General features: G+C 42.1%; 1 protein-coding gene across 1 annotated transcript in view; it reads right to left on the bottom strand.

The window, feature by feature from the left end:
• ADGRG2 (adhesion G protein-coupled receptor G2) overlaps positions 1 to 12963 on the bottom strand; it is a 331018-nt gene that overhangs the window by 31652 nt on the left and 286403 nt on the right. Inside the window, exons 24-26 of the mRNA XM_058186859.1 lie at positions 11468 to 11592; positions 9003 to 9271; positions 1891 to 1990 (exon numbers count right to left, since the gene is read on the bottom strand). Coding sequence (XP_058042842.1) covers positions 1891 to 1990; positions 9003 to 9271; positions 11468 to 11592 — 494 coding nt within the window. The remainder of the gene's footprint in view (positions 1 to 1890; positions 1991 to 9002; positions 9272 to 11467; positions 11593 to 12963) is intronic.

Below are 12963 nucleotides of genomic sequence, written 5' to 3'. Positions count from 1 at the left end.
GGAAATTTAAAATCCAAATCTTCTTGTGTAATTAAATCAACCCCAGCACTACTGGCTGTGGCTAGGGCTGCACAAGAGAGGGAGGAGGAGGGGGAGAAGGTAGGGTTATGGGAAAGGCACGCTTTGTTTTCTCCATTGGCAAGTTTCCCGAGCGAAAACTTAATGCCTTCTAACAAACCCTTTGTAAAATTTCCACTAACTCCATAATCTGTAACAGTTTTTTTCAACTCCGGTAAAATTTGATATGGCAAACCTTCCCATTCTGCTATCTGTTGTCCAGCTTGCGGTCCTGGATGATATTGCACTGGGCACACAGATAACAATTCAGCTAACTCTTCCCCAGAAATAGCAGCATCTTTCTTACAATTTTCTACCATCTTTTGAAAATAAAGATTGTGGAACAATGTCAGGGGGAGGTTTTTGTCCAGTATCAGGAGGTGCAGAAGGCAGCAAAAGTTTAGTTTCAGATACCGGAGGAAGCACTACAGCAGTAGAATGCTGAGGCAAAGGAGGTGATAAAAGAGAAACTTCCTCATGGCCAAATGTTTCCACAGCACGCCTACACAAATGCCAAACATGCAAAATTTCTATCTCTGCTCTTGGCTCAGAATGCAAAGTTTCACCAATTCTTTCCCACTCTGACAATTTTAAAGAACCGTTTTCAGGATACCATGAACATCTTAAAGCAATTTCTCGTACCAGCCGAAAAAGAGCTTTCTGTGAAACAACTAAACCTGATTTTTTAAGAAGATAAGACAACTCAGTTACATGCTTTCTCTGTCCATGTGAAAGCGAAGACCCCATACTTACAGAAACCTTGAAAGGTTGAGAAGCCCGAAGGCTGAAGGTGCACCTGTCCTCGCTGGACGAAGTAAGGGGTCCCTGTTCCGGGCGCCAAATGTTGCATGGGCCCAGAGGCTGAAGATGATTGATAAGACATTACAACAAACAATGTCCAGAATCAACAGCATAGAAAGTCTAGAATCAACAGCACTTTATTGAGCATCAGACAAAGTTTATATAGTTCCTCAGTTTCTCACTTCTCACCTACCATACGTGTTACTTCATTATTGGTTAATTGGTCTCCAAGGCACAATAATTGGTTAGTAATTACATCATTGGCTTTTCGTGAGAATACATGTTTATGCTAGAAAGCAAATGCAACAGTGTTTTAGGGCTACAACTTTGTTTCATCCTGTATTCTTGTATATGCTGGGAACGCTGCTTAAATGAGGTTTGCCATCCAAGATAAGAGCGCTACCCGCATTCCAAAATGCATACATGATGAACAACAAAAAGTTAGCCCTTCACAAACCCTTCAGTACAATAAAACCCTCGTTTTGCAATTTGTGATACTGAAGCTTTGGTAATCTAGAGAAGGAGCCAATTTTCTACTGATGGAAACTTCCATCAGTCTCTGCTTCCCTGATCTTTTCCTAGTATCACAATGTCCTCACGGTATGCTTCCAAATAGTTTTGTAGCTAATGGCATGTACTATTTTTTCATGTCTTCACTGCAAAAAATAAATACACTGAAAGTCAAGGAAGGGAACCTTAGGAGTTCCGAGGTTGAGTTTGGCCCTCCATTATTGCTCATTGGAAGATTGCTTGTTGTCTCTGTTCATTCTTTTTCCAACAGCTATAGCAACAAAAATAATATGGTGTTCCAGACCAAGTCTGAAAGTTTGGGAAATATTTCTAAAATGACTATGGAGAGTGGCTATATAGCAGCAAGCTTGTTGGGGAATTCTGGCAGTTAAAAGCAATACATTTTAAGTTGCTATATAAAAATGTTCATAATATGCATTGTACATAAATTTAAAAGATTTGTGTTTTATAAAAAAGAGATTTCTTTTAGATATTTTAGATTATTGCCTAAATTTTACTTACAATTCATCAGATGAGCCATTGGGAAATTTTCCATATGATTCAAGCCCATAGTTATATGGAGATACTGCTAGTACAATGGTTACTACTATAGCTGGTAACCCTGAAAGATCAAACAACACCTTGAGAAAAATGTGGCTGTAATAAATTTGAACAAATAAACAGGTATATACTATTTAAGAGTTGGCAGTGGGATTTTTAAGAAACAGAAAAGATTTTTCTCAGTGGATTTCAAAAGTTCAGAGCTTTTCATTTCACTAGCTCAATCTATGCACAGATTGGACTGCCGTTTGTCAGGAATGGTATAGGGCTGTGATGGCGAACCTATGGTCCACATGCCGTGGAGCCATATCTGCGGGCACGCAAGCGGTTGCCCTAGTTCAGCTCTGCCAGCTGATTTTCAGCTGGCCCTGCCCACACCACCCCACTCCTCCTAGGAGTCTCCATGCGGCCCATTTTGGATTCCAGATAAATACAGGCTGTTTTCACCCTTCCCAGCCTCCAGGAAAGCTTCTGGAACCTGGGGAGGGTGAAAAATTGGCGTACCAGACCCACTGGAAGTCAAGAAACGGGCCGTTTCCTGCCTCTTGAGGGGCTCCGGGTATGGGGGGGGCATTTTCGCCCTCCGGAGGCTTCAGGGAGGCCTCTAGGCCCAAAACAAGGTGGCGGGGGTCATGCGCGCGTGCATGGGGAAGCGCAGAAGGGGTCACGCACACATGCGTGGGGACACATTGAATTATGGGTGAGGGTACATGCGCGTGTGACCCCCCCAGCACTCCGCCCCCGCTTTTGGCAAAAAGGTTAGCTATCACTGATGTAAGGTCTCCTGTTTGGGCAGGGGGTTGGACTAGATGACCTACAAGGTCCCTTCCAACTCTGTTAATCTGTAATGTTTTATAGGTAGGATGATATTATTGTACAAGGAGATTATTGTAGCTGTCACTTATATGGGTCTTTTTCCAAGAGTGCATACTAGCTAGCAATATACAAATACCCCTCCATTTGAATCATATTTATGTACTAATTAAAAATTTCCTTCAAGTATTAAAAAAAGAACTTCCTTTTAAGACAAGACTTCCTTTTAAATTGATGTCTAACAACAGTCTTATTTGCTGGACTGTTACCTAGGTTAGAGAACCCTTCCAATAGCTTGGTATATTGTTTGGTCTGTGCTACAAATCTGCCCTATACAGATAATCCTGTATGAATGCAATGGAGTTATGAATGCAATGGAGCCTGCCCATTCCATTTCATACCTCGAGGATTCATGGGAGTGAATCTTGTACCTTGAATGAGGTCACTCCCTACTTTCGCCCATGCATTCTCTAATTTAATACATAGGTGAATGCATGGTTTGTTAAGTGGACATGAGGTATTTCAGAGTGGGGAAGGCCATGGGTGGGGGGGGCTAGTGATGGAACAGGCCCTCAAGGCCTCCCCAATCCACTAAGATACCTCATGCTTTCCACTTCCTGCCGCGCCAGACTATTACCTTGCAAAGATCTGTCTCCTCTCTGCTGCAATTTCTTTTGCTTTGAGGGAGAAAAGAGTCAATGGAAGCTCCTGGGAGTGAAAAGTGATTGCTGAACCTGTCTCCTACTCCTCCCCCACTTCCCCCACTCCTTTCCACCACCACCAGGACACTTTTTGCCCAGTCGAAACCTGACGGAGACTGGATGCTTCATCTGCTTGCAAATGGGGCTTTTGAAAATGGAGGGATTAGCACCATTTTGAAACACCCCATAGACACCTATGAGGCCTTTGAAAATTGAGAGATTTGCTTCATTTGAAATGCCCCATAGATGCCTGAGGCCTTTGAAAATGGAGCAAATCCAGAGTTGGTATTCAGCTGGTTCGCACCAGTTCGGGTGAACCAGTAGGGAAAATTTGACCTGATTTACCAAACCGGTAATGACATCTGGCTGGCCCCACCCCCACCCGCCTGGTCGCTTGCTTGCTCACCTGTCCTGCCTAGTCACTTGCCCCGCCCAGTCACCTCCTGGGTGGCATAGCGCACCGTGTGGCACTGGTTTGTACATGTGCAGTCTCTGCTCTGCGGCTTGCCTGTCTAAGTTACCTTCCCATATGATGCCTGCCCTGCGCCCCAAGTGAACTGCCTCTTCCTGCTAACAGGTAGGCCTGTGAGTCGTGCTATCCCCCCCATCCCTGGAGCTTGCCTTGGCCCCCCAACTGTCCCCACTGTGTTTGCATGGCTGGCTAAGTTGCCATGGCCTAGCGCAGCTCCATTCCAGGGCATGCTGCCTGCAGTCTAGCTTGCCGTGGTCCCCCCACTGTGCTTGCATAGCTGGCTAAGCCTCCATGGCCTGGCCCACCTCACCTCCATTCCAGGCCATGCTATCTGCAGCCTAGCTTGTCACAGCCCCCCCCTGTCCCCACCTTCCTCCCGCAGCTGGTGGCAGAGGGGAAGGCAAGCCAGCGCCCATGAGGAACCAAGGCTTGGAGCAATTTTGGAACTTGTTAAGGAGGACCGCTCCTCATCCCCAGCCATGCATTTTCAAGCCCAGGCTATTGAGGAGCAGTCCTCCTTAACAAGCTCCAAAACTACTCCAAGCCTTGGTTCCTCGTGGGCGCTGGAAGTACCAGCCTCAGATGTTTCCCTCTGCCTGGCTTTCCGGAGACCCATCCAAAGCGCTGTGCTGCGAAAGACTCTGTCAGCTCTCCCAGTCACAGCAGAGGTGGAAAGAAACAGCAGCTGCTGATCACATGGAGCCTCTCCACGTGTTCTCTGGTGACTTGTTTTCTCCCCAGGCTTGCTGAGAGAGTAAGAACGTGTTTTGCAGCACAGTGAAATTTAGCTTTGGTTCTGACTTCACTCCCATCAGGAAAGTGCTGCAGGCAGCAGAGAAAAGCAGCCAGGTGAAATCCTGTTTCTCTCTGCTGTCCACAGCATTTTCCGGATGGGAGTGGGATTTACAGGACCCAAAGCGGCTGCTCCCCGTTGCTAAAGTAAATTTCGCTGTGCTGCACAAGACACTTTCCCAGGCCCTGAGGGCCGCCCTCACGGAGCACTGCCACCACCACGCTCTCCTTCCACCACCACTGCCGCCCCGCTCCTTCCGTCACCACCAACATTGGCACCACTCTGCAGCTCGCCTTCAGGATGGATCAGTAAGTTCTTGCTCTGCTCCCTGGGAATGGCTCCATCATGGAGGGCTGTGTGCCCAGACCAGGCGCTTTTTTTTGGGCATCCCGCCTTGCATGTCTTGGGTGGATATCACTCTCCTAGCCTTTGAAAGAGGAAGGAAAGGAGAAAGGGAAGGGGGGGGGAGAGAGAAGAAAACGAGAAAGAAAGAGAGAGAAAGAAAGAGACAAGAAAGAGACAAAGAAAGAGAAAGGAGAGAGAGAGACAAGAAAGGAAGGAAGAGACAAAGTGGACGACAAAGAAAGAAAAAGAAGACGGGAGAGAGAAAAAGAGAGAGAGAAAGAAAAAAGAGAAAGAAAGAAAAAGGAAGAGAGGGAGGGGGAGAGAGAGACAAGAAAGAAAAAGAGACAAAGAAAGAAAGAAAAAGGAAGAAAAAGGAAGGGAGAGAGAGAGAGACAGAGAGAGAGAGAAAGAAGAGGAAGGAAATGGTCCTTCCTTCAAACCTTGGCACTAGACGTGGCTTCAGAAGATGGCTTTGAAACAGCACAGTAGTCTAGGGCTGGAAGGGATCTCAGAGGTCTTCTAGTCCAACCTCCTGCTCCAGCAGGATATTTTTATATCGTCTGGATTATTTTGGTGCCTCTAACAGAGAGGAAAATTGCCAGAAAGGAGAAGGAGTTTACTGGGACAAGGCTGCCATGCAGAGGAAGGCAAAGATAGTCCTTGACTTATGACTACAATTGAGCCCAAAATTTTGGTTGCTAAGCAAGAATGTTGTTAAGTGAGTTTCACCACATTTTATTCAATCCATGACCTCTCCTGGCTCTAACAGTCATGTGCAAGCTAGGGAAGAACATCTGAAGGCGTGTGTAATGTTGTAATGTACAGACGTTATTGTTAAATGTCTGGCAGAAAGTGGACTCTGGGTGTGTTTTTCCAAATGTAGTAAGTGAGGTTGAATGTGTATAGTTTTAGAACAGCTGTGTGTGTGTGTGTACATACACATACAGTATACCATGTTTTCCCCAAAATAAGACAGACTCTTATTTTCTTTTGACCCCCGAAATAAGTGCTTGGCCTTATTTTCAGGGAGGTCTTGTTTTTTTTGAGGTGCATACCTGTGGCTTGGTGGGGGTGTCTGTCTGAGAGAGAGAGAGAGGGGGGGGGGATGGAGGGAGAGAGATCTGATCCAAACTAACCCTAACCCCCCCCACTCCTCCCAAGGCAGCCACATCCCTCCACTAATCTGCTTTCCAGCTTCGTTCTCCGTCTGGGCGACTATGGTAAAAAAAAATACCAGAAAGAAAGATCTCACACAGCCACTCATCAGCTGTTCGCTCCTGCAGCTATGCACGTGCTTCAAGCCATGCTTCCCAGGACTCTGCATCATGCTGTCAGCCCGGCCACACCGCTGGGTTTGCTAGGATTTGCAGGAGCGGCCTCTGCGAGGCCATTCCATATGGATGGCAGGTCTGTGTGGGGTGCGTGGGGCATTTTCTCCCACTTTCTCCTGAGGAAATGGTGGGGACCAGCTGCGCAGGCATTTCAAAGGCCTTATTTTCAGGGGAGGGCTTATTTTTAGCACATGTTCAAATAATAAATCTGTTTGTATGTGCACTCTATATATGTAATATGTATGTACACATATGGCACATATACATAGGATTAAATAGTATATTTTAGATGTTCAGTAGTAGTAAATAAATAGGAAAATTGTATCTCGTTGAGGCCTTTGAGATGAGGCGAGGCCAGGCACCCCTTGATGTGAGTGACATCAAGTTGGCCACGGCCACCCAGCCACACGCCCATTAAGCCACACCCATCCAATCACATGACCATCAAGCCACGCCCACAATACCAGCAGTAAAAAGCAAATCTCTCTGCTTTGAAATGCCCCACAGGCACCTATGAGACCTTTAAAAATGGAAGGATTCGCTCCCTTTTGAAACACCCCATAGATGCCTATGAAAATGGAGCAAATCCCTCTGTTTTGAAATGCTCCATAGGCACCTATGAGGCTGTTAGGTTTTGTGCAGCTCAAAATCTGAATTAATCCAATGAAACTCTGAACATGAGGCTACTGATATACAGCTTTATTATTGATCAAGATTAAAGTCGGGCATCTTTAATCTTCTACCTCAAACAGCAAGGCAAAGAGAGAAAAAGCAGGCACGCAAAAAAACCCTCATTATAGTTTCACACACAGCTTGCATAGGTCGTCATTGTTTTAGAAACTTATTTTCTTATATGCAAAGCTCATGATTTTCCCAGCATTCTGAAAACAATAGACCCTGGATGGGAAAGGAATACATTTTTTGGCATATAGCCCAGAATTTGTTAGCATTATTATCTCACATTATGTTGTTACAACAGACAGAATTCACATTTTGAATTACACCGAGTTACTTTAGCAAGGCTACTTGGCATGTAGCCTGGAGAGTTTATCTCTTCAGTTGGCACATTAGATTCCCAATGGAGCTTCAGCTCAGCAGCAATAACAAAAGCTGAGTTAGGTTATACTCTGTACATGTACTAATCCTTTCAAGGCCTTTGAAAACAGAGGGATTAGCTCCCTTTTGAAATATCCCATAGATTCCTATGAGGCCTTTGAAAATGGAGCAAAGTCCTCTGTTTTGAAACACTCCATAGGCACCTATGAGACCTTTGAAAATAGAGGGATTTGCTCCCTTTTGAAACACCCCATAGATGCCTATGACGCCTTTGAAAAGGGAGCAGATCCCTCCATTTTCAAATTCTCATAGACGTCTACGGGGCATTTCAAAACAAAGCAAATCCCTCGGTTTTTAAAGGCTTCATAGGTGCCTATGGAGCGTTTCAAAACAGAGGGATTTGCTCAGTTTTCAAAGGCCTCATAGGCGACTATGGGGCATTTCAAAATGAAGCAAATCCCTCTGTTTTCAAAGGGCTATGGGACGTTTCAAAATGGAGCGAATCCCTCGATGAAGTTTCCAGTGTCAGGTCTCCATCTCAGCGAAAAGTGTCCCGGTGGTGTGGAAAGGAATTTGGGGGGCAGGCAGGAAGAGGAGACAGGTTCCGTGAACACTTTTCACGCCAAAAATGAAAGTTTCTGGGGTCTGTGATCTCATGAGAGTTCAGGTAGCCGGTCTCTGCAGAAGAGGATGGGTGCCTGAACTTGCCTGAATATTACGGCATCCAAGAGCTTCCATCATCTCTCCTTTCCCTCAAAAGCAAAGTAACTGCATCAGAGAGGAGACAGATCTTGTAAGGTAAGTGATTCTGGTGTGGCAGGACGGGACAGGGAAGTAGTTGTGGGGAGTGAGGGGGGAGGGGGGAATAGGTGAATGTTGCAGACCTCTGCAGTCGTTCGTAAGGATGAACAACTGCCGTGGTGCTGCAACATTCGTAATTTTGGGACTTTCTCGTAAACATTAGGGGGCACTTATCTCATAACTTTGAACGGGCACTAAATGAATGCTCGTAACCCGGGGATTAGCTGTATAGAAGTAACACTCACAAATATAACAGCAAGCACAAATTGCAGCAAGTAAAATTTGAAAACTCAAAAATGTGATGGGAGGCTAATTTGAATGATCACTCATTTTACCTAAAATAAATGACATAAATTTAGCTTTTTCAAAGTAGGAAGTATAAGAAATACCATAAGAGTTTCTATATAAGGTATTTAATGTGTAATAATGTTAGTATTATAAGCTGTTAAGTATTATTATGATATATATGTATTTTCTTATCCTTGTAGTGGGTGAAAAAATAAACTGGGAGGGATTGTGACTTGCAAAGGTTAATAATGTGTCTCAAAACCAAATGTTTTCATGAATCTGTTCAAACCAATAGTATACAATATAGTGATGCATAAAACAGACTCAATAAAATCCATGAGGCTGAAGCTAACCTTCATGAAACTTAACTGCCCATAACTTCTCCATAATGATAGTCCTTGCCCACTGGAATAAATAAAAGTACACAGTAGTCTTTACAAATATAAATTCAGGAAAAAAGCATATATACTTACCCCAGCCAATAATGCAGAACTTTAGAATATATTTCCTAACATATGTATTGAATACTTTCACAAGGGCAAGATACATGTGAAAGGCTTCAAGGCCCATCCAGGTGAAAGAAACCAAAAGAAAATAATGAAGAAAGGCAGCAACTGAAATGCACAGACCCTGGATTTCATACAGAGCAATCCAGGAATCCAGCAGGAAAATGAGGTTTAGAAGAAGCAGTGCAATGCAGAGCTGGATAAGAATTTTAGATGGGTAATCTCTTCGGATTTTCCTATAAACCAAATGAATTAAATAAGTAAGCTCATACTTTTTTTGATACATTTAATAATATATGTATAATATGATGCAGACAATATTTATATTTGTTTTAATCTCTGAAACAAAAATAGTAGCCTTTTTCAAATGCTGTTGTAAGACTATAGTAGCATGAGAATCCTTGCAATTTCTACCTGAAATTACAACTTAATTAACTTAATTAATTAATTAATTAACTAACTTAATTAAGGGGCGTCCATAAGAGCACAGTAGTGCCTACCTTTCCTGTCCTATTGTTCCCTTCATTATATCAAATTAATATTATTGATGCATATTTTTACTTATATATTTTTTTCAATACATGTTGTTTTATCTATGACAATTGTTTGTGTATACTGTTGTGACAAAATTAAAAAAAAAACTTTCTACATTACAGTTATTTTTTTACTTGCATGACAAACTGTAAATATGTTTTTCTAATAATGCCAAATTACTGAATTATAAAACTTTGAAATAATTATGAAATAAGCACCAAAATTATTACTTGAAAACTGCAGAAACAAAATATAATATTTTGCTAGTGAAATGTAGATAGAAACCAAAGAATAAAAAAACAAGGATGAGGAAAACCTTGACTAGACCCATGTGAAAGAAAAACCTGTGCAAACCACACATTTGAATCACTAACTCTAGAATCAAAACTTCTAGGATATGTTGTTCAGAAGTGCTCTTTTGCGGGTCTGGAAAAAATATACTTATAAATTAGACTACAAGATTCCTATATGGGCGAGCCCCAGACATGCAACAGAGAATATAAATATAGAACAGAAACAGGAAATGATTACTTATAAAGAACTTTTGCATGCTGAAGGAGGTAGATTGCAATTAAAATCATTACAGGTATTAAATGAAGAAGGGAGGAATTATACTTAGTTTCAATATGGGCAAATAAGTGCTAGATGGAAAGAAGATCAAAAAATTGGTATAATGCAAAGGGAGGAAAATTTAATAAAGCAAATTAGAAATCAGACCCAGGAGCATATAAAGAGATTGTATAATGTGTTGCTTGAAATAGATTCGGAAAAGGATTTGGTAAAGGACTGTATGATAAAATGGGCACAGAATATTCAGGAACCAATAATGTTGGAAACATGGGAGAAAATCTGGGTTAGAAATGTTAAATTTACACAAGCACAGAATTTAAGGGAAAATTTTTATAAGATGTTTTATAGATGGCACATAGATCCCAAAAAATTATCATGTATGTATTCTGATATCCAAGTGAAATGTTGGAGGTGTGATTGTGATGACGCTACATATTTTCATATTTGGTGGACTTGCAAGAAAATTAAGGCCTTTTGGATAAAAATTTGGTGGATTATTCAAAATGTACTGAAGAAGAAGATAAAGTTCCTGCCGCAATTTTTCCTTTTGGGAATTATAACGGATTGTACAGGGATTGAGACTAAATTGATTCTGAATTTAATAACAGCAGCAAGACTGTTGATTGGACAATACTGGAAGAAAGAAGAGGTACCTACAATAGAAGAATGGATATTGAAAGTCATTAATTTGGCTGAGATGGCTAAAATCTCAGCTTTTTTGAAAGACAATACGCAGGAAAGATATTTAATTGAATGGAAAAAATGGATTGATTATCTACAAAACAGATATCAGATTAAGAAATATCAGATTGCCTTTGAATAATTAGGAAGTATTATTTTATGTAATGGAGAGGGGGTTGGGAGATGAAAAGATTTGGATGAGGTTAATTGGATTAGAAGGGAAAATTTTACTCTATGTTTGGTTTATGTATAACAATACCTTGTGATTGACCCGGAAGCCGGGGAAGGAGGGGAGGGGGTTTTCTGGGAGGGAGGGGGGAAAAAAGGGGGGGAAAATATTTTTGTTTCTTAAAACTTTTTCAATAAAAAAAAAACTTCTAGGATATGTCGCTATATTTTTAATATGAAATGAATTGTGAAAATCAGTTTGTCTTATTTGACATATAATTTCTCCATTTTTACACTTGACTTCCTAGCTAAATAAAATGGTTGTAATCTAGACATCTTTTACTTTTCAGCTATTATTTATAAAAATTCTTTTCCAGGATAATCAGATGCCATATAATATCATAAAAATGCCATTCTGTTTTCATTATTCAAGCTACAACAAATTGCTACCATATAATTTAGCATAGTCAAGTACTTACTCAAATGCAATGTAGGTAACAAGAGTCACAGAAAGAAAAATAGCTGAAAGTCCACAACCTATGTAGGTGATGAAAGTTAGAATTAGCGCTTGAACTGGAGATATAGTGGGGTTTCTTGATAAATCCTAAAAAGAAACAGAAATATTGTTAACTTTTTTTAAAAAAACACTCTAATTTTTAAAATTTTAGCACAGTTTGCCAATATACACAGCTATGTGTATATTTGTATGTATACGTGTACAGTATATTCATTAATTATTGGGTTGCTTAGAGTCACAAATGACTCTAAGATATATAAAGATATAAATTATATAAACACACATACACACACACATACAAATAAGAATAATAAGATAACTTTATTGTCATTTTTTAAAACTATCCATTTTGGATATGTAGCGGAAATAGGAAACTGAAAATTCACAAAGTTGATGCTATATGGAACAAAACTGGCTGAATCTAGATGTTCTGTTTCAAATACCACAAAGCCTCCTCCCAGAAGATAACAAGGAAAACAAGTTGTGAAGACAATGTGTAGCATCCCAGACAATTCTTCTCAAGTATCGCTTATATGCTGTGTCCTGGATAGAAGGAAGTGAACTTTAATGATCTTTTCTGCCATCCTCACCACACTCTGCACCGCCTTCCTTCTGAAATAGTAATATTTCCAAACCAGATAGTAATGCAATCTGACATCAATCATCTCTCTATAGCAGTGATGGCTAAACTTTTTGGCGCAGAGTCCCGAAAGCGCGCACAAACACCCATAATGCAATATGTGTGTGACCCCCTGCATGCCATTCCTCCGCACATGCGCACATGACCCCCTATGCACCCTGCCCCTCACATATGCGCGCATGACCCCCAGAGTGCGCCCTGACTCCCATGAGCCCCGACCTCCCCTCATGTGCACATGACCCCGTGTCCTCACTCCCCATGCTTGTGTGCCCACCTTGCGCATGCATGTGTGACCCCTGTGCGCATCCTGCCCCCGCGCATGTGTGCGTGACACCCATGCATGTTACCTGCCTCCGTGCATGCGCATGAATCTCCCACATATGCCCCGCCCCTGCGCATGCATGGCAAAGACCTGAAAACCAGCTGACCAGCAGGAGGCACACATGCATGCACAGCAGAGCTGAGCTGGGGCAATGGCTCACATGCCCACAGAGTAGGCTCTGTGTGCTACCTGTGGTATACATGCCATAGGTTCGCCATCACGGCTCTATAGAAAGTGGTAAGGACAGGGGAAGAAAGGTGAACTTTTCTCATGCAACACAGAAAATGCAGGCACTGCTGAGCCCACTTCACCAATGTCTCACTGTTGAGTGACCAGCTAGCCTACCCTGTTAGTGCACACCCAGAAACTTGATGCTGCTAACCACAGAGATGGGTGGCTGTGCCTGCCTTTTCTGAAATCGACAATTATCTCTTTAGGTTTTCCTACGTTTAAAATTAGGCTGTTTTTGTTACACCATTCACTAAACCCTCTACCT

The sequence above is a fragment of the Ahaetulla prasina genome, chromosome 5 (assembly GCF_028640845.1).
Source record: "Ahaetulla prasina isolate Xishuangbanna chromosome 5, ASM2864084v1, whole genome shotgun sequence".
In the NCBI taxonomy this organism is placed as follows: Eukaryota; Metazoa; Chordata; class Lepidosauria; order Squamata; family Colubridae; genus Ahaetulla; species Ahaetulla prasina.
This window is presented reverse-complemented; position numbering and strand designations above follow the sequence as displayed.